We start from the raw sequence: 23,661 nt of genomic DNA, 5'->3' as shown, positions 1-23,661 counted from the left end.
ATAAAAGGGAGTGCATATGACTTTGAAAGGAGGAAACAATCTTTACCTTCATTATATAAGACGCACCCCATTTTTAAGATGAATTTTTAAGGTAAAAAAGTGCATCTCATATACCGGAAAATACGGTATCTTTATGGAGGATCTTGTGAATAGTTTTTTTACTGTATCCATTTTTTATAAATGTTTGGTTGATGATCTTGTATTCCTGGTTTAGAGCTTGTTCATTAGAACAAATTGTTAGAGCTCTGTGTTTAAGGGTGCTTATGACACCTAGTTTTTATGTTGGGTGGTGGTAAGAATTTTTGTGTATGTATTGGCCTGTGCGTGTAGGTTTGCGGTAAACTGAGAAGGAGAGACAGCCAGAGAAACGTTTAGTTTAGAAAGATTAACATGTTTGTTCAGGATTACAAATCTGCTTTATGTTCTAATGCCCAAGCATTTCTCTGATCTTAATCAGTAAAATCAGTGCTGACTATTATTCCCAAATTCATATCAAATCCATATAAAGTTCAAGGGAAAGCAAAACTGCTTTCTGCTGCTCAGTTGACAAATGACAGTAAACTAATATTTTCATTCTAATGGTAACACTTACATTTTAATTTATTGTTATCAATTGTTTTTATCTTTTATTCTATATCAAATAATGAACAGTTTAAATAAGTTTTGCTTGAGGCCTTTAATTAAAACAAACTTACCTCTCCACCATTGACAAAATCCAGTACAAAGTACAACTTGTCTGGTGTTTGAAATGAGTAATGTAGGCCAACAAGAAAAGGATGATGCAAGTTTTTCAACAGTACATTGCGTTCACTCATCACGTGATTCTTCTCATTACGTTTTATTATCATTTCTTTATTTAATACCTATACAGAAATTTAGAAACACATAATTTAAAATTTATATAAATTACATACACTATGTTGAAATAAATTAAGACAGCACTATATATTAGAAAAAAATGTAACCACACAAACCTCAATACCGTGTAATCATGATCTAAGAATGGCCCTGACCACACTATTCAACCTAACCATAATTGTAATTAACATATGAAACATATTAGATATATATAATATAAGTTTTTGTATGTTTAAAATGAAGGATTCAAATGTTAGATCTGTTGATTCGTGTAATCCCAGAGATGTTCTATTTAAATCCAATGAATTCAGAAAGAAACTTTTACTCCCAGTCTTTGTCAAATGATGTCTCTCAGATTGAATCTATTGACATAAGTTGTTGATGATTAGGTGTAAGTAAGGGTATTTTGATTGGGTGCCTATTTTACAGGACTATATGGAGAGAACATATTAGCCTGTGGTCAGGAAAACACCACTATTCTCTCAATGGTTAAATTCAATGGTCAACTGTTCCACTATTTTTTTGAATATGGACTTGCGCATAAGAGGCTCACTGGTCAACCTCCAGTAGGTTAGATTTAAAAATCAAGACGAAGTAGAAGACATATATAATGCTAAATAATTACGGAAGTCTTGTAAAATTGTTTATTTGTAGAATTTTCAGCCATGTTTCATAGCCATTTTCAATACACTACAGGAAGATATAAAAAAGAAAGGTATAACTATTAAATTGAAAGCACGTGATATTATATAGTATGTGCTATCGAAAACAAGCCCATATTAAAAAAAAAAAAAAATTGTGGAACAGTTGAACATTAAAAGAATAGTGGTGTTTCCCTGATCACAGACTAATATGTTCTCCTCCTATATTTATCTTTTAGAGAGAGAGATAAGGAAGGTATTTAGTTAATGAACTGGACAGAAGGAGATGGAAGAATCTTGCTATTCTTTATGAAAGTCTTCACATATGCAAGACAAATTCTGGAAACTTGTTGAGGTAGGTTAAGATGACGGTCATAATTACTGATTATTTTATTAATAGTTTTTGTATTATAACCATTAGAAATAAAGATTGTTCTGATAACAAACAGTTCATTGTTAAAAGAGAATCGCTTGAACATATTTTATGAGCTCTGTAGACTCATAAAAGATATGATTTGACTAAATGATATTTCTGACAAGGATGATGATGTGAGTTAGAATCAATGTATTTGCCAGTATGAGTTGGTTTTCTATATACTGAGAACTGTAGACTGCCATTGGGTTGATGTAAAAGAATGTCCAGAAAAGGAAGACTGTTGTTACCTTCTAGGGAAAATTTAATTCTTAGGTTTACTGAATTCATTTTCTCAAGAAATTCAAAAACAAAGATGCGTTCTATACAGCAAAAACATCAACATATCTGCCAAATCAATGTTTCATAAAAAACTGAGAATATGCTGTTCAAAATGTTCCATAAAGAAACTGGCTACAGTAGGAAATAGGAGACCCCATAACTCTTCCTTCTATTTGCTTTTATAATTTATTGTGACAACCAAAGTTTCCTGAATTAATGACAAAGTCGAATAAATTTACAACACCAGGATGAAAATCATTATGAAGTAATTCAATTGTATCAGTCAGAGGGATATTTGTAAAGAGTGAGACTACATTAAAAATACCTAGAAGAGCTGTGGGTAGTAAGGATATTTTTTTATGAAAGAAGCACAGTTTCCTGTAACCATGGAAAAAAAGATTAGAACAATTACTTTAGAAAACTTATAATCTTCTACTTTGCAATGATGCTACTTACAGATGCATTCATAAAGACCAAACTCGATCAGAAATCAATAAACTCACCACTTTCTTATATGAAGATCATTCTGGGATGAAGGAGGGAAAAAAAGGCTAAAAGTTCATTATGCTTTACCTCCAAGACGTTATGGTTTTCCCAAGTTACATGATCAGTCAAAATAGCTTAGTTAGGAAAGCATTAGATGGTTGGTCTAAAGTTTCTGGGTTCAATCCTGCATTTCAGCAGTTTATTCTTCGTCTTCGCATTCGCAGGAGACTGGGGTTTGATTTCCCGCAGGGAAGGCACTTTTTTTTTGAGATAGTTAGTACAAAGCATCAGGATGGTGGTGGGCCTAAGGGGGTTTTGCACTTTATGTACACTGATGCCAGGAGCATTCGGAACAAGGGGGAGGAATTTTCAGTATTAGTGAGACATAGTTGAAAGAAGATGATATAGTTACTGGGATAGAATGTTGCAATTCTTGTGTCGAGACACTGACAAAACCGTTAAAGTTAGCAAAACAAAACAAAACTAGGAATTAATTAAAATTTTTAAATATTCATACAAATTTAAATACATCATTAAATATTTTGAAAATTGTACAGATCTGGCATCACTGCACAAACTGTTGAATCATATCGGCCTTTTGAAAACATTTCCAATTTCATCACAGGAAGTCTTGAATGTTCTGGAACTGTTTCTAGAATAAGGATTGAAATGGCAAGATGGCATTAACACTGCAGCAGTGAACAACAGTGAGAAGTCAATGGTCAATGTTATTTTACTCCTATTCGCAATGACTGTGATACACGGTATAAAAAACAATCTCTTCTAGTGTAGAAAAATGGCTAAATTTTTAACTGGACGTAAGCGGGCATCTAATAACTGTGGAGTGTCGATGTCAACAATTCAGGTATACAAAATATCACTCCAAAAGTAAAATCAAGAAAGTATGCAAAAGAATATTTAGATTTTGGTTTTACAAAGACTGAAATAAATGATGAAGAAAGACCACTGTGTGCTATTTGTTTGAAAATTTTGGTAGCTGATAGCATGAAACTATCAGAATAAACTTAAAAGACATTTTGAAACACTTCATAAAGAGTATGTTAACAAACCTTGAGAGGTCTTTGCTGCCAAACTGAAATGTTTAGAAAATCAAAATCTAGCATTAAAAAAATGCTTTGTCTGTAAATAAAAACGCCTTAGTAGCTTCTTACAAAGTTGATTATAAAATATGCTAAGTGCAAAAAGCCCCACATTATCGGAAAAGATCTAATTCTGCCAGCTGCGATTGACATCGGGAAACTATGCTTGGAGAAAGTTTTACTTAATTACAGTGCATACCTCTTTCAAATGATACTGTTGCTTGGCGACTTGGTGATATATGTGAAGATATGCAGCAACAACTTTTGTCAAAGCTTTGTGACCAATTATTCTCAATTCAGCTTGATGAGGCAACAAATAGCATCAATAGTTGTCATTTAATTGCTTATGTTCAATTTTGCGATGGATTATTAGCAGTTGAAGAGTTGATTTTGTAAACCAATAGAAAGAAGAGTCCCAGCACCTGAATTGTTCAAATACTGGATGTTTTATATACAAGGCAAACAGACAATGGAAAAATTGTGTTGGAATTTGCACTGAATGTGTTCAAGTTATGTCTGGAAGGTTTAAAAGTTTACAAGCCCTTGTGAGGGAAAAATCCCCAAATGTATTTGGACACATTACATGATTCATAGAGAAGCTCCTGCTGCAAAGGAAATGAGTCCTGGTCTAAATATTGTGTTAACAACAGTTATAACAGTGGTGAATTATATAAAAATGAGACCCTTAAAATCAAGACTGTTTTCTGACCTTTGCAAAGACATGGCTGGAGCGGAACATTCAGTGTTACTATTTTACTGTAAGACAAGATGGTTATCAGAGAGAAAATGTTTACAACATGTTTACAAATTAAGAAACGAAATAGCAATCTTCTTGGAAGAGGAAAATCATGAAGAAGCAAAAGAAGTTTAGAGACCACTTATTTGTGATGAAATTGAGCTACTTGGTGGAAATATTTGAGAAACTAAATATATTAAAGGATATTATTTCTGGAAAAACTCCCATGTTACTCCTCTTAACAAACTATTAAATTTACAGCTATTTTGCCTGCTTCTGTTCAGGAGTGCCCCTGTTTAAATGTCATTGGCTTTTTTACTCACAGATTCTTACAGCACTATAGATGTATATTTACCAATAAATATATGTAGCATAAAGGAAGAGAAATTTACACATACCTTTTTCTGGGTGTCGTGGCTTTTCTTCTTTCTGCGATGTCCAAACTACTGTGTGTGCGGGTGGGGATGGGGGTTAAGCAATGTGGGAGAATTAAATAGAAATGGAAAAAACCCGTTTTTTTTAATAATATATATACATACATATTATATTATTAGCGATGCGTGGAGTGTTTTTTTTTATATTTATATAGGGTGGGAAAGGGGTGAAGGGGTTGAAAACAGCAACTGATTTTTAGAGGGGGGGGGGGGGTATTTGAATGTGTGACGTGCAACCATGACATATGCTTGTGTTGGTATGTGCATTAAGCGAATGCTATTTTTAAAGGTGTTTTTGTGATCGGAGGGAGTAATGAGTAGAGAGCCAATGATAGGGGTTGTATGGTTATAAGACATAAGTAAATTATGGATATTATTTCTGGGAAAACTCACGTGTTACTCCTCATAACAAACTATTATATTCACGGCTATTTTGCCTGCTTCTGTTTAGGAGTGTCCCTGTTTAAATGTCATTGGCTTTTTTACTCAGGGATTCTTAAGGCATTGTAGATGTATATTTACCAATAAATATATGTAGCATAAAGGAAAAAACCCAGGTTTTTTCCATTTCTATTTAATTCTCCCATATTGCCTACCCCCCCCCACACACATACACACACAGCAGTTTGGACATCGCAGAAAGAAGAAAAGCCACAACACCCAGAAAAAGGTATGTATAAATTTCTCTTCCTTTATGATACACATATTTATTGGTAAATATATATCTACAATGCCCTAAGAATCCGTGAGTAAAAAAGCCAATGACATTTAAACAGGGGCACTCCTAAACAGAAGAAGGCAAAATAGCCGTAAATATAATAAATATATTAAGCCTGCAACTCCAAGGAAAAAATACACATATCACAAAGATGAGTGACAAAGTTGATGCTTTTTGTAAAAAACTAAAGTAGTTATGGAACAAAAAGGTAAAACAAAGAAAATTGGAAATGCTTGCTAATTGAATCAATTTATCAAAATCTACAAGGCAGAAGAGCAACACATCAAAGATTTATTTGCAACTATTGAAAATCATTTAACAATATTGACAAAGAATTTTAGAAACTATTTTATAACCGACAACAATATAATTGCAATGTAAGAGTGGGTTAGAAACCCATTTCAAATTATCCCTGGAGGTTTCTCAATTGAAGAAGAGGAACAATTTATAGACTTCATGTCAAGCTGCAAAATCAAAGACAATTTGCATCTAAATCACTGGTTGAATTTAGGGCTAGCACTGATGAATTTTCTGCACTAAAGTGAAGGGCTTTTCGTGCACTTTTGCCATTACCAACATTTTATCTTTGTGAAATTGGGTTTTCTGCAGTGGCTGCCTTAAAAACAAAATACAGATCTCAGTTAGAAAGAGAACTAAGAGTGTCAATTTCCAATGTATTGGGTTGGCAAATAAGTTCGTTCAGTTAATGCATTAGTACAAGTTTACAACGCTTCGCCTGTCGCTATTGTTACGCTACCACACAACACTACTGCAGATGAAAGGACAACATTTCACATAACCTTTCAGTGAATTTTCATTTGGTCTACTTCAGTTGCGTGTAATAACATATTTTTAGAAAATGGAAGGAAATAACGTACATCACTGGCATATTTTGCTTTTTCATTTCAAAAAAGGCAAACGAGCTGCGGAAGCCTATAAAAAAATATGCAGCATATATGGGGATGATGCTTCAACAGAACGCGTATGCCAAATTCCGTTCTGGAGATTTCGACGTCAGTGATGCGCCTCGCGCCGGATCGAGGTTGATTAGAGCAGTGCTTCCCAAACTTCTGGATGTCAGGCCCCACTTTGCAAAAATTAAAATATTTCACGGCCCCCCTCGAAAAAAAATCGTAATAGAGAGATATATTATTATGATATTTATTGTATTTATATTCAATACAAAACATGCACAGCGAATATTGCAAAACTCAAATGCATATATTACATTTTTTGCCTCTTACCATTTGGTTCTGAAGACGATGCGGGCTGTCCTGGTAAAATATGAAATACTGTCCTTTTTTTTTGAGTCTGTTTCTGCTTCTCCTGATTGTTCGCGGGCTTTTTTTTTTTTTTTTTTTTTTTTTTTTTTTTTTTTTATCAGCCACTTATCGATCTCAGGTTTAAATTTCAATATCACCACTTACCGATACTGGCACACCACAGACTGATAACATGAAATTAGTGAATATTACCTGAATAAGGGAATCCCCGGACCAGGAACATTTTTCTCTTTTGTGACTTTTCTCCCTTTACGGTAATTAAGCCTAACGCGAAACAGACAGTAAAGGCAGGTTATTAAAACATGTATATGATTGGTGCGGTATTAACAAAAGATCGTGCAACCGAAAGATAAAAGCATAGCTGACAATTGAGTTGAAATGCTAACTCTCTTCAACCGAATTCCATATATAAAACTGCCATAACATTCATTTTATATATATATATATATATATATATATATATTACTTAGTTTTAACACTTTTACGAATTTTAACACGTTCGGTTGAATTTTATTGCTACCTTGGGAAATCCAACTCACACACATCTAATTAATAACAATAGTTTTTAGTTAGATACTGTGTTTGCCCATGCAACATATGGTTTTGTTTCAGTCTATACAGCATAGTTTCTATATGAGAGGACATGTAATTCATTAATTAGTGTGTTTTTATCCAAGTTGTCTCTAATTGCACTATTTGTTGAGAAATATATTACACAGACTCCTCATACCTTATTCAATGGCATAATAAAAGTACTTGTTTTTATTGCTGTGCAGTATATTTAGGGAGGGCATGTTGTTTACCACTGCAAGCGAGTTACTTTCTCCCCACATGAACTTGTTTAAGCTTTTTTTCATGTGTGAAGTATATGCGAAACTTTTGTTAGTAACAGGAAAACTAGATCGGATGACAGTGTTAATATAAAACGAGTTTTGATGTGTATATAAAGTCCATATCAACAGTCCCTGATTACGGACCCGTGATGAAAGGGACAGGAAGATTTAGAGCTTCCCTGGAGAGCATTCGAAGTAAATACAATTAACCACTGCTTTGAAATGAAACATATGAATAAGCAATATTTATTAATATTCATTAAGCGCCAAAATACGCACACCAATGTGTGAATTTTTCCATTAAAATATAAAAAATAACAAAAAATAAATAAATAATAAAAGTTAAAATACATTTCTTTTAAAATAAAAAAATCTACTTAGTCTTTTTTAAAATTTGTTTTCATTATTTCACGGCCCCCCTCAACAAAACCCAAGGCCCCCAAGGAGGCCGCGGCCCACGGTTTGGGAAGCGCTGGATTAGAGTATTGTGAAGGATATTGTCTACAAAAATCCGTCACAAACAGTGCGGGAGATTGCCGCAGTACTGAATATATCCCATACAAGCGTTGAAATCCATTTGCACAAGCTGGGATATGTTTCAAAACTCAATGTTTGGGTGCCACATGAATTGACTGAGGCCAATATGACTGCTTGCATATCCATCTGTGATTCGCTGCGACGTTGCCTAGAAAGCTACCAATTTTTGAAGCGGATGATTACGGGAGATGAAAAATGGGTTGTGTACGATAACATTGTACGTAAAATATCATGGGGACACTAGAGTGAACCGCCACAAACAACCTCGAAAGCGGGATTGCACCCAAAGAAGATCATGCTCTCTGTGTGGTGGGATTATAAAGGTGTTGTCCACTACGGGGTGTTACTGTCAGGCAGAACAATTGATTCAACTATCTATCGCTCACAGTAAATGCAACTGGCCCATGCAATTAGCACAAAACTTCCTGAATTAGCAAATCAGAAAGGAGTTGTCTTTCACCATCACAACGCCAGACCCCACACATCGTTAACAACATGGAGTAAATTTTTACGTCTTGGCTGGGATGTTTTGCCACATCCTCCGTATTCACCGGACCTGGCACCTTCCGATTACCACTTATTCCAATCATTGCAGAATTCTCTGAATGGGAAAACTTCGCTAATGAGGAGGCTGTCAAAAGACACCTGGATCAGTTTTTCGCCAGTAAACCTTTTATGAGTTTTATGAACGTGGCATAATGAAGTTGGTGGACAGATGGCAAGAGGTCATCGATAAAGAGGGTCAATATATAACTGACTAGTATGTATTATATATATTAAATAAAATGTGTTTCATTCCACTCTGAAAAACCGAACGAACTTATTTGCCAACCCAATATCACCATCATATGAAAAGTTTTGCCCTGCAATGCAGGCCCAAGGAAGCCAGTAATTTTTAGATTCATTATTATTGTTTAGTTTTAATTAGTTGCTCAGTATATTTTGCAATATTGACATGTTCCCGTAAGCATAACTAGTTTATTCAATACAATGGATTTTATACATTTTATTATTGTATTTTCAGAATGTATTTTATGTTTTTGTGTCAATAAAGTAGTTTTTCAGTTTTTCCTTTGATTTCCACTTTCTTTGCCCCCTCTCCCTAGGTATTTTGTGCCCCATTTGGGGTGGGGGACTCACAGGTTGAGAATCATTATAGGGGGATTTCAACTATGTGAATATAAAGTGTAGTGAGCAAGGGTGTTAGAACGAGTTTTTTTTTTTTTAGCTTAGAGAGTGGTGAATGAGTGGAACAGGTTGCCAGAGTCTGTTGTGGGTGCCATGTCTGTGAAAGAGTTCAAAGCAAAGTATGATAAGATACTGCACAAATGTTGGATAGTACTTGCTATGATATCTAGGGCCTCCCTCGATGAGTCTATGGACATTATGGAGTAGCCCGTGATTATTATTATTATTTGACACCTCCAGGGAGTCCAATTGAGAAGACTCATCGAGGGAGGGCACCTGCTCTACAACTGTCTCCAACACTCATTCACTAATTATCCAACTGACCACAACTACCTCGATGCCATCTACCGCCGACTACCACCACTAGTTTTCCCACAGACAATCACAAACATCCATGCCCATGGCAGGATTTGAACCCGCAGCGTTTCAGCTGGAGAGTGGATACTCTAACCACTCAGCCAGCCAGGCCTAGCCCAATTCATGATACTTGTATATAAAATACTTTTTGCCGTTTTAATCATAATGTACCGATTTTCAGATATCGCAACAGGAACTGAAAACCATTGCCGACACTATGAGAAGTAATCCAGGTGCATTCACAGAATTTGGAATCTACATCAGAGGTGAAAAATATTATTCTCTTATCACATTTACGTCAGAACTGTTTGATTCAGCACAGGGGAGACAATCCATTTATCTATGTGGTACATCTCTGTGATAATAATAATAATTATAAAGTAAATGTTCCATTAAGACCTATAGTGAACTGCATAGGATGTCCAACTTATAAACTCTCAAGACACCTGTCTATCAGGTTATCCTCATCCCAAAAGTAATGCCGTTTTTAGCATTAGGTTTTGAAAGAAAAGATAAATCACTTGCTAATTTAATCAAGTATATATTTTCCATTTGAATGAATAATGCTATTCAAACGTTGTGAAAGCTTCATAATGCCGTTCGTATAGAATTCAGGAGGTTTGAAGGCAAAGAAGTCGCATAGGCTCAATTTCAGTGCCTCTAATGTATCGTATAGTTTATCATTAATGAAATGTTGCAAATTTCAAAATAAGTGGTAATCTGAAGGTTCAAGATCAGGAGAATATGGAGAATGTGAAAGCTTTTCCCAGCCAAGTTCCTTAATCTTGGTACAGATGATTCTTGCACTATGAGGACATGCGTTATCATGGTGAAAAACAACTCTCTTTTGACTTACCAGAGAACACCTCTTTTCTTTCAGTTTTTCATTCAATCGATCAAGGTGTTCACAGTATACTTCACCTGTGATTGGTTTTGTGGGAAGAGTTCAAAGTGTATAATACCAGCCATATCCCACCAAACGCTTAACAAAACCTTCTGAAGGTGAAGGTCTTGTTTTGGCTGAGGTTTAGACTGTTCACCTGAATGAACCCACTGCCTTCTTAACATTCTTGTCAAGTATCCACTTTTCGTGACTGTTGACTACATGACATAAAAACAGGGATATCGAACCTTTCGAGAATGAAGAGCAGTGGAGCTGTTGATGCACTCTCTTCAATTGTTGTTTATCAGTTCGTGAGGAACCCACATGCAGAGCTTTAACACTATTCCAAGATCTTGCAAATGGTGATGGATGGTTGGTGATGATGAATTAAAGATCTTCTGCTAAATATTCAACAGTTTTGTGCTAAATGTTCAACAGCTGTATTGGTATTTCTTGCAACAGTGGCATATCATTATCGAGAGAGACAGGGTGGCCAGAGCAAGCTAAAGTCACCTTGTCGAAATTTTTGGAACCATCACTGTCACTTTTGCACATGGAAAACACTTCTTGCAAATTTTTTTTATAGTGTTAGTAGCATTGTTGCCTTTTTTGAACTCATAAAGCATGATGTGCTCTTCAGTGACTCCATAGTAATAAAGGGTTACTTAAACAATACCTTATTTATGATATTCACGCAAGGTGGAATTCCTCAGAATGATGCTGCCTCAGCTTAGTGGTACTTCTAAAGCTTTAAAAACTCATGTTTAGATAAGCTGAGACAAGTGTACAATATAAAAAAACACCGTATTTGGGATGACCTGATGAACTCTCTGCAAGGATGAGTAAATAGAACCATGTGGAATCCTAGTATTAGTGAACAGTTATTAAGAGGGAACCATCCACTATCACACACACACACACAATGTACATCCTGTGAGAAAGCTGGCAAACCTGTTGCAGAAGTCATGGGATAGATCAAATGATGGGAGATTACTTAACAGACCTTTGTGCCACACCTGGTCAAAAGCCTTGAAGATAGCAAGTACAACCACATCAAATTCACCAAACCTTTTCACGGTATATGCCCATAAAGAGGCCTTAAAAAATTAACAACATAAAAATAATAATGGGCACATACCGTGGGCATATTTCACCTTGGTGAGCAAGGCAAAATATTGGCTTCCTAATCTAATTAGTTAACTAAATTTAGTTACTGAATTATTAGTTTTAGACATGTTTTCTCTGCTAAACATCAACATCAGCAAGATAGATATAGACAACATCAATGGAAGATGATTTCTCATAACTAGTGCCACTATTTCCCTCTTTCATGTCTACTTAATGTAGTAGTAGACTGTAAAGAAAACAATGGTTGATTCAGCCAGGGAAGAAGCACATGGTAAAGTTGTTTTCAAAGATTGAAAAATCAGAACTAAATGGGTACTCATATCAAGTAAGTCAGCACATACTCTTTGAGAGAATATAGACAAAATTATAAGAAATCAAAGCAAAGCAGTGTATAAAAGTTGATAAACAATAGTCACGAGAAGGCTGGAAAGAAGACTGAAGATAAATACCAGGAAGGAAGCAAAATGATCTAGAGGTTGTTGAAAAACAATAGAAATGGAGATGAAAGTTTTCCTGCTTGGTAATTAAGAAAATTGTAACAGATAAGAAATTATATTCCTGCTTTAATTCTATACTCAAGTGTAAGAAAACAGAGTTTTTGAATGAAATATCTTCATAACACTACTACTTGACAAGACTACTTGCATACAAAGGCTATTGACTTCACAACAATCGCTTTCTTTTTTTTTTTTTACCTAACAATGCAAAGTACACTTCCTTTCAGATGTATAGACCTACATGCATTGTGGGAAAGATACTACCCAGATGGGTCTTGACCTTTATTGAGGTATCCTCAAAGGGAGCTAGACCTTGAAATGTTAAATCAATGTAGTTGAATATTTTCCATATACAAGTAGCAAATGGTGTATAACCATATGTTTAAAATATTCAAGAACAGATGTAGTTGTTGAAAGTTTTTCCACTTGGTAATCTTGAAGATACTTCACATGCCAGCTTCGTTTGCTTAAGCTTTGGCCAAACTGGTCACTTCAGATAGAAAGGATTAGTGGTGACAGCACAGTGGTAAAAAACACTGACCAGGCATGCAGTCGGGAATCATATCCATACTTGAAGTAGAAAAAGCCATCAAAAGCCTGAAATGTGGAAAGGCAGCAGGAGTAGATGATATTCGATCAGAAATGCTCAAGTATGGAGGTATAGAAGTCTTACAGTGGCTGCACTCCATAGTTCAGAAGGCCTGGACAGAAGGGCGAATTCCAGATGATTGGAGCAGAGCTTTCACAGTACCCATATATAAAAAGGGAAATAAAACTGAATGTGAGAATTACAGAGGTATTTCCCAAATGATTGTTCCTAGTAAGATTTATGCAAGTATACTTGAGAAACGGTTGAGAAGGATTGTAGAAGACAAGCCGGATTCAGGACAAATAGAGGTTGTCAGGATCAGATTTTCACTTTACGACAAGTAGTTGAGGAATAATGGGAATATAACAAAGATCAGTATTTAAGTTTTGTATCTGCAGCCAGCTACAGATCTGTATCCTGGCTGCTAACCACTTTGCAACACATACTCTGTCTTACTTCTGCTCAGTCTCATACCTCTCTCTTCCAGTACTTTCCAGTTTGGCTGCCACTTCTTCTCTTGATTCTGCACACAGCACGATGTCATCTGCATACAACATAGTCCAAGGCGCGTCTTCTCTCACTTCCTCTGTCACCACCATCACAATATTAAACAGGAACGGACTTAATGCAGACCCTTGATGCAAGCCAACTGTCACTGGAAAACTTTCTGTCACTCCCAGGCAGGTTTGAACACTTGTCTTCACATTTCTGTATATCTCCTGCACCAACCTGACATATTTCTCAGGTACCTTCTTCTCCCTCAGACACCTCTAGACTTCTTGCCTTGGCACTCTATCATACGCTTTGTCCAGATCAATAAATACCAGATGTAGCTCCGTTGCTTCTCTCGAAACTTTTCCATCATCTGTCGTACCCCCAAAGATAGCATCTGTGGCCGGACCAACCAGGCATGAAGCCAAATTGCTCCTTTGCAATCTCCAACTCCTTCCTCAGTCTTCCATCAAGAACCCTTTCTAGGATTTTCATTGTGTGGGACATCAACTTTATTTCTCTATAATTCTTACAGTCATGTGCATCTCCTTTACCCTTGTAGATGGGGACAAGAGTACCTTTCCTCCATTCCTCGGGTATATTTTCCTGTTGGCAAACTTTCATGAACAGGTCCCACAGCAAGTCAATTCCCTCTTCCCCCAAGAGCCTTCCATGCACCCACTGGAATCCTGTCTGGGCCCACCAATTTTCCATTCTTCATCCTCTTCATGGCCTTCACTTCCACTCTACTGATGTTCTGCACCATCCCCTCAGAAGGCTGCCGATCTTCTCTGTGAGTCCTCGCATTTTCCTCATTCAAAAGTTCCTCAAAGTATATTCTCCATCTGTTTCTTATGTTCACATCCCTCCATAATATTCTTCCTTCAGCATCTTTGATCTGCCTCACATGTACGATGTCCTATGAAGCCTTATTTCTACATTTTGCCCATCGATAAACCTTTCTCTGTCCTTCCTTTGTTTCTAATTGATCATAAAGATCTTGATATGTCATGGCATTCACATGTGCAACAACTCTCTTGGCTTCTCGCTTTTTCTCTCTATATTCCTCTCTGTCCTCTTCCACTCTTGACTCGTCCCACTTCTGCTTTGCCTTCCTATTAGCAGTTACTGCTTCTTGTACATCATTACTCCACCACCAACCCTCCTTCTGCTGTAATCTTTCCGGATGTTTCACCAAGCACCTCAACTGCACAGCTTAGAATTACTTTTGAATTATGTCTCCACCAGTCTTGTACACTTTCTAGTCCATCCGATTTCCTCTCTAACACCTTCTCCCTAAAAACAGTTCCTCACACTCTCTTCTTTTAAGTGAAACCACTTAATTTTCTTCCTCCCATGGCTTCCAAAGATTCTTATCGTCGACTTTATTTCAAAGTCTGCACACAGCAGCCGGTGTTGCTGCACCACTTGATCTGTTGGATTACTTTACAATTTGTTACTGCCTTAAGATGTTTTCTTCTAGTCAAAATATAGTCAATCTGTGAACTATTATAGCCACTTTTAAATGTTATCAAATGCTCTTCCCTCTTACAGAAGAAGGAGTTTACAATTGCCAGATCAAATGCTACTGGAAAGTCCAAAATCCTCTCTCCTTTCTGGTTCAACATTTCCACTCCATGGCCACCATGCACCCTCTCACAGTTCCTATTTTGTCTCCCTATGTGTCAGTTCAAGTCTTCTCCGATAATCACCATCTCGTTTTCTTCCAATTCCCTCATTTCTTCATCCAGCACGTTCCAGAGTTCATCTTTCTCTTCTGCTGCACTGCCAACTTGTGAGGCGTATACACTTAAGACAACCAGCTGCCCTTCTCCAAGACCCAGTTTCATTCGCATGATCCTGTCGTTCCTCCTACCACTTGAGTTGTAAGTCAGCAGTTAGAATTGAAGGAAATACAGGAAGGTGATTTAATGTTAAATCTGGTATCAGACAGGGATGTACGTTATCCACTCTGTTATTCATTATCTATATGGATCACATTATGAAGGAAAGTGGTATTAAACCTGATATCAAAATTGGAGATGTTAATCTCAGCTCTTTTCTTTAGGCGGATTATGTTATACTTCTAAATAAATCTGCTACACGTCTGCATGATTCCCTGACTAATCTGAATAACTGTTGTAGTAGATATTTCATGAAGGTCAGCATTAAAAATACAAAGACAATGAAAATAGGCAGAAACATTGAAAATATCAACTGCATTGTGAATGGAGAACCTATAGAAGGAGTAAAACATTTCAGCTACTCAGGAACGATTTTTAGTGAAGATGGTAAATTAAATATGGAAATAGACAACAGAATCAACAAAGCTGGTACGGTAGGCAATCAACTGAATAAATTTATATAGAATAAGAGAGAGATTAGACAAAACACTAAATTAGCTGTATACAAGACTGTATTTAAACCAATTTTAACTTATGGATCTGAGAGCTGGGTTAGAAGTAAAACACTTGAACAAACACTAGGGACCGCAGATATGAGAGTCCTGAGAAAGATTAGGGACATGAACAGATGGCATCAATGGCAATATCATATTAAAAACTGTTAGGATATTAGGAAAGAACTTAACATTGTCAGCATCCAGGAATGCATCAGCATAGCTAATCTCAGGTGGTATGGTCACTTAAACAGAATGGGAGAGGAACGATTAGCAAAACAAGTGTTCTCTGCCGGGTTGGCAGGAAAAAGACCCAGAGGAAGACCAAGATATGGGTGGATTGATATAGTAAAAAGTGCCTTAGAAGACAGAAATATAAGATCTGATAATGTTGGAGTCTTGACAGGTAACAGACTGATTTGGAGGAAAATTATAGATTGGAAGATAGTAATGATGTAAATTTTTCATGTAATACTATAATATCCTGTACACCCATGAGGGTATATATCAGGAATTTGATAATGATGATAAGGATTAGTGATTATCAAGGGGGTGTACAAGATATGATAGTACTACATGAAAAACTTACATCACCACTAACCTCCTATTTACAATTTTCCTCCAAATCAATCTATTACCTGTCAAGACTTCAACATTATCAGATCTTATATTTATGTCTTCTAACGCACTTTTTACTGTATCATCCACCTATATCTTAGTGTTCCTCTGGATCTTTCCTGCCAACCTGGCAGAGAACACATTTGGCTAATCTTTCCTCTCCCATCTGTTTAGGTGACCATACTACTCATACTAAAAAAATATGTTAAGGCAGATGTCAACTCCCTGGAACATTCCTGTAAAATGAGTTGTGACATATCATCAAGAAAGTCACAGAGGGGAAGGTGCTACAAGACCTTACATCTATGGCATGAAACTCAAAGAGATTCCCCAAGATAAATATGGAAGCACAATATTTACAAAAGAAAACTTAATTCCATCATCCATTGACTTAATGAACAACAGAAATGTTGAGATTATTACAATCACGTTTAAAAATATCTCAATCACTTCAGTTTATAAACCACCAGAAGAAGCTTTCTCCTTCCCTGACATCCTCCTCAATAATAATGCATAGATGACTAATGTTGTATTAGTCATCTATAACTAATACAACATTAACAGCCATAATATTAACTGGGGTTCCACAATGTCCAATGAAGATGGAGAACTTGTTGAAAACAGGGCTGAAACCTTTCTCTAAACCTGATACATAATCCAAAACTCCCTGTATCTTTCAACAATGGCAGATGGACCTTGACCTCATATCTGTTAGCTCAAAAATATCCAACATTTGTTTTAAAAAGGTTTTAAATCCCATTCCACATGCTGAACATAGACCTATAATGCTTCAATTCAACCCGGCAATTATGCCTAACACAGTCCCTTATTACAGACGACAATTTAATTTAAAAAAAAAAAAAGCTAATTGGAAGGGTTTCGTGGAAGATCTTGACCACTCTGTGGAACCAGTCCCTCCAAACCCTCGAGATTTTCCCTCGGTATTCATAACAATATCGAGGAAAATCTCTCCCCCCCACCCCCAAGGATGCTGCACAAACTACATTCCAGGCCTTTCCAGTAATTAGCATACAAGCCCAAATATGCTAATTACTTACAACTTTACAATCCCCCCCCCACCCTTCTCAGAGGAGACTATCCATGCAGGAGAAAAATTATGCTCCAAGATGGCAGAGGATAGGTGTTCCTCATGGAAAAAAGAAATAGAAGCCCTTGATATAACCCATAGTAGCAGAAAAGAATGGAACTTTATCAACAGAATTAGGAAGGATTTCACTAAGCCATATGTGCATCCATAGGTAACAGCTAATCAAATTGCTTACCAACTGCTGCTGAACAGAAAATTCTCTAAAAAGCAGCCAAAAAATAAGATACTTAGAACCCATTCTTTGTGTGAAACAAAATATGATTAACTCAAATTTCACCATCACTGAACTCAAAGCTGCCATAAACCTATTAAAACCTCGAAAATCTGCAGGCCTTGATGATATCTGTAATGAACAAATTAAGCATTTTGGATCCAGGAATAAAGAGTGGTTATTAAACTTATAACAACACTTGCCTCAGAACCCTAAGGATACCAACTATCTGGAGGTATGCTAAAGCGGTAGCCTTTCTGAAACCGGGGAAAACTCCAACCGAAGCAAAAAATTACAGGACCTATATTACTACTCAAAAATCTCTTTAAACTCTATGAACGATTAATTTTGAATAGGCTACAACCCTTAATCGAACCCCAATCTTATTGCTGAGCATGCTTGTTTTAGACCAGGCAAATCCTGTACATCACAAATTCTCAACCTCACTCAATATATAGAAAATGATTATGAGCAAAAAACTAGCCACAGGAGCAGTCTTTGTAGACCTAACTGCAGCATATGATACCATAAACCATCTCACACTCAGAAATAAAATATACAGACTAACTAGAGATTATCGCCTTGTCCTCCTGATCCAATCACTCTTGGAAAACAGATGTTTTTTTTGTTGACCTGGGGGGGGGTAGGAAAAGCTGCTGGCATCCCCTAGAGAAGTGTGTTTCACCATTACTTTTCAACATCTACATCAATGATCTCCCCATCTTTCCAGGAACTAGCCATATGACCTTGATGACCTTGCCAATAGCTACTCAATCCAAAAATTTAAAGTCCATTGAAACTACTCCATCACTTGCCTTAAATAGTCTAACCACATATTACAGCAGTAATCAGTTAAAACCAAACCACTTGAAAACCCAGAATGGCCTTTTCCACCTTAACAATAAGGAAGCAAATAGAAGAATACAGATTTCTTGAGAAGGCTCTAATATAGAACATTCCTGGAACCCAATTTACCTTGGTGTGACTCTCAATCGCACTCTTTCATATAAAACACGCACAGAAAAAACAAAGGTAAAAGTGAATGCAAGAAACAATATATTAAGCTTCCCGCCTCCAAATGGGATGCAGACCCTAGCACACTGAGATCTTCTGCCTTGGCCCTTTGCTATTTTTCTGCTGAACATGCCGCCTGGTATGGTCCAGATCCTGCTATGCTGAAAAACTTGACCCAGCATTGAATGAAAGCTTCTGCTTAATTAAAGGATGCCTGAAACCAACACCACTAAGAGACCTGCATACTTTGGCTGGTATTGCATCCCTTTCAATTTGAAGATCTGCATTCTCAGCTGATGAAAGAAGTAGACAAATGAATGATGAACACCACCCACTATTTGGCCAGACCACAGTGCCCCAAAGACTAAAATCCTGACAAAGCTTTCTAGCAACTGTTGAACCACCTAAAAACCCTCCAGAGACAAGACTTTAACAATGCACTAAACCCGGAGAATAATACTGGTATTCCAACAGCCGAACATCTTCCACATGGTGCTCACTTGGACTGGAATACTTGGAAAAGCCGCAACAGACTTCGAATGAGAGTATGCTGTCATTCGAAGCTGTCATTCTTTCTTGTCCCCCTTCTTCAATCACCTTGCACAAAAGAGGACCTTATATCCTGCACAGAAAGAGCAGTTGATTGCACAAGATACTGGAGGAACATCTGACCATATTTATTGTATATAACTTATGTATAGTTTCCTTTTTCTTCATAATTTACTTATTAGGCCCTGTGTAATTCACCAACCAAATTTAAACTGTTCTCATTTGTAATGTATCCTAATTTTGTTGTAAATAATGTTGTTTCACGTACTACTGTACCACTTGTTTTTGGATGCAAAATAAATAAAATTGTTATTATTATTATTACTACTACTACTAGAGACCTCCAGGTAGTCGGAGACTCATCAATAAAGCAAATATGCTCACCAGTTTTCACAACTGTCCTTGAATTCATTCACACCACCTGAACTTGGGACTTCTAAAAGCGAGAACAGGTATGATGCACTGCTCTATTGAGAGAAAAATTTCCTTGACTGCATTCATTCTCAACTTCCATGGATGCTCTCTTGTCCTCTCCCACTCTCCACAAAATGAAAAATTCCATCCACTAGTATACTATATAACCCTTTGAAAAGTTAAAAGGTCTCTATTATATCGCCCCTCTTTCTCTTGTTTGCCAGCATCTGTAGTCCATAAATTCTCAATCTATCTTCATACTCTACATTCCACAGTCAGATATCATTTTAACACTTTCCTTTACTGTTTCTCCACTGCTTATATTACTTTGTAAATCAGAACACCAGATCTCCACACAATAGTCCAGATGAGATCACATCAAACTGTGTAAAGAAACAAAATGACTTCCTTATCTTTACACATCAATGTTTGTTTTGGAACTGCAATTATGCTCTTAGTAGTATTTGCAATCTTTTCTATATGACCACTGAACTTCAACTTCCTATTTACTAAAACTCCAAAATCCTAGTACGAGTTTCTTCTAGCATAATTTTACCAATATATCTGATTTGGATATCTCATTACATGAAACTGCATAACTTTACATTTACTAACATTCAACTGGCAGCCATTTTCACATGCCCACATTTCCATCCTATTGAAATCATTCTGCAAATGCTGCATCAGTAGCATTCCTAATTATCCTGGCTATCTTTGCATCACCAACAAAGAGCTGTATGTCACATGCTGCTGCTGTGCAGGTATGCCATGGTATTTTACCATCCTTCTCTATTCACTTCATATTAAGAGAGCAGAGAGCTGAGTATAGAATGGAGCATTTTAGTAACTCATGCATGAATTAAACAGATATGAAATAAATATAAGCAATACAAGAGACCAGATGGAAAGGGGATGGTAACATGAAGAAAAGAAACCCTTTTACTACTTTATAGTGGAAACAACTCAGATAAACATCAACTTGAGCAGGTTTCATTATCAGGGGAAAAAACTATGGTCATCAGTGATTGAACTCAAACTTTTCATTGTTTAGGTTCATTTTCATGAAGGTAATGAACCAGAATTAATGGTTCATGATAACTTTATTAATTCATAGTGAAGAATTTATGGAGACACAACCCACATGTTAGAATAATTACTTTACTTAACATTAGGAAAGTAACATTCCTAATGTATTGAGGTCATCATCATTATTTGTATTGAGGTCATCATCAGGAAAAAATACATATGTATAAGATCCAAGCTACATGACACTGCACTATACAAAGGTAAAATGAATCTAGATGCTTGTTAATCTTTTAACCTAGCCTCATCTCTTGTGGAAAAAAACAAGGCTAGGTTAAAAGATTAACAAGCATCATCATCATCATCAAATTCCTGATATATACCCTCAAGAGGTGTACAGGATATGATAGTACTACATGAAAAATTACATCATTACTAACTTCCTATATACAATTTTCCTCCAAATCAGTCTGTTACCTGTCAAGACTCCAACGACATCAGATCTTATATTTCTATCTTCTAAAGCACTTTTTACTGTAACAATCCCATCTATATCTAGGTCTTCCTCTTGGTCTTTTTCCGGCCAACTGGGCAGAGAAAACTTGTTTCGCTAATCTTTCCTCGCCCATTCTGTTTAAGTGAACATACCACCTGAGATTAGCTCTGCTAACGCATTCCTGGATGCTGACAATGTCAAGTTCTTTCCTAATATCCTCATTTTTAATATGATATTGCCATTGATGCCATTTGATTCATGCCCTTAATCTTTCTCAGGACTCTCATATTTGTAGTCTCTAGTCTTTGGCAAGTGTTTTACTTCTCACCCAGCTCTCAGATCCATAAATCAAAATTGGCTTGAATACTGTCTTGTATACAGCTAATTTAGTGTTTTGGCTCATTTCTCTTTTATTCTATATAAATTTATTCAGTTCACTTCCTACTATACCAGCTTTGTTGATTCTATTGTCCATTTCAATATTAAATTTGCTATCTTCACTAAAAATCGTGCCTAAGTAGCTGAAATGTTTTACTTGTTCTATAGGTTCTCCATTCAAAATGCAGTTAATATTTTCAATGTTTCTGCCTATTTTCATTGTCTTTTTAACTGACCTTTATACCATATCTATTACAACAGTTATTCACTAAACTGAATAACTGCTGTAATAAATCCACAGACTTGTAGCAGATTTATTAAAAGTATAACATCATCCGCATAAAGCAAAGAGCTGAGATTAACATCTCCAATTTTGATATCAGGTTTAATACCACTTTCCTCCATAATGTGATTCATACAGATAATGAATAACAGAAGGGATAATGTACATCCTTTTCTCACACCAGATTTAACATTAAATCATCTTCCTGTACTTCCTTCAATTCTAACTGCTGACTTACAACTCAAATAGACTAAGTATTGCTTGATATAATGCCCCATTGACACTATATAACTGTAGTGTATTGAATAGCTTCTCTCTTGGCACCTTGTCATATGCCTTTTCCAGATCACAAAAATTAAATATTCCCATGATTTCTTAACTATTTGTCGTAAAGTGAAGATCTGATATCCTGACAGCCCTCTATTTGGCCTGAATCCAGCTTGTTCTTCAACTTTTCTTCCACAATTCTTCTCAACCGTTTCTCAAGTATACCTGCATAAATCTTACTAGGAACAATCATTTGGGAAATATTTCTGTAATTCTCACATTCAGTTTTATTTCCCTTTTTACATATGGGTATTATGAGAGCTGTACTCCAATCATCTGGAATTCATTCCTCTGTCCAGGCCTTCTGAACTATGCAGTGCAGTCACTGTAAGACTTTTATACAACCATACTTCAGCATTTCTGGTCAAATATCATCTACTCTTGCTGTCTTTCCACATTTCATGCCTTTGATGGCCTTTTCTACTTCAAGTATGGACATGTATTCCTGAATGCATGCATGCCTGTTGAGTGCTTTTTACCACTTTTACTACTTTTAGATATCTTACATTTGTCTCTGTATTCTCTAAGAGCACAAGTTGACTTATTTGCCAGGAACTTTTGATATGCTTTCTTCTTTTCCTTCATTGCCTCTTTAACTTCCTGTGTCCACCATGGAGTTCTGATTTTTCTATCCTTGCAGACAACCTCACCACATGCCTCTCTGGCTGAATCAATCAGGGTTTTCTTCAAGGTTTGCCACTGAATCTCCAAGGTTTGGTTCCTGTTCTCAAACCCTTTCATTGTTTCTTCAATCATGTTTGTGTATTTTAGTCTACAGTTCACATCTGAGAGCTGCTCAACTTTTATTCACTTTAAAACTTTCTTACATGTTCTTTTCAATATGAAATTCAATTTTATCCTGCTCAAGACTCAATAGTGATCACTTCCAATGTCAAATCCTCCGTACACTCTGGTGTCCTGCACCAGGGAGAAAACATCACTATCAACAATGAGACTTTTCTTATTCCTTGCCTCTTCTCTCCATGTGAATTTGTGCACATTTTTATGTTGGAAAATGGTGTTAGTAATAACCAGTCCATGTCGTGAGCAGAAATCCAATAAGTATTTGCCATTATTATTAGCTTTGCTTTTTTCTCCAAATTTTCCCAATATATTTTTATGTCTGACAATCACTTCCTATTCTGCTATTTAGATCCTCAACAAGGACCAACTTTTCCTTTTTCATTGCTTTATTAGTTGCTTTCTCTAAAGCCTCAAAAAATTCCTCCACTTCTACCTTAGTAGAACCTTCTGTGGGACCATAGGCACAAGTAAGTCTCATTGTCCAGTTCTCACATTTGCACACATCACTCTACTTGATATTGCCTGCCATTCAAGAAGATTAGCCTCGTATTTAGTGTTGAATACCATGACTACTCCTTTTCCTT

At 36.3% G+C, this 23,661-nt stretch overlaps 1 protein-coding gene across 2 annotated transcripts in view; it reads right to left on the bottom strand.

The window, feature by feature from the left end:
- The window catches only part of LOC150095214 (serine/threonine-protein kinase Sgk2-like), a 279,354-nt gene that overhangs the window by 108,821 nt on the left and 146,872 nt on the right, over nt 1-23,661 (bottom strand). For both annotated transcript variants that reach the window (XM_090410485.1, XM_090410484.1), the window contains exon 8: nt 696-863. In XM_090410485.1, the coding sequence (XP_090266611.1) occupies nt 696-863 (168 nt within the window). The remainder of the gene's footprint in view (nt 1-695; nt 864-23,661) is intronic.

Source organism: Typopeltis vanoorti, chromosome 20, assembly GCF_054136105.1.
Source record: "Typopeltis vanoorti isolate ZY-2024b chromosome 20, IOZ_Tvanoo_1.0, whole genome shotgun sequence".
Classification (NCBI taxonomy): domain Eukaryota; kingdom Metazoa; phylum Arthropoda; class Arachnida; order Uropygi; family Thelyphonidae; genus Typopeltis; species Typopeltis vanoorti.
This window is presented reverse-complemented; position numbering and strand designations above follow the sequence as displayed.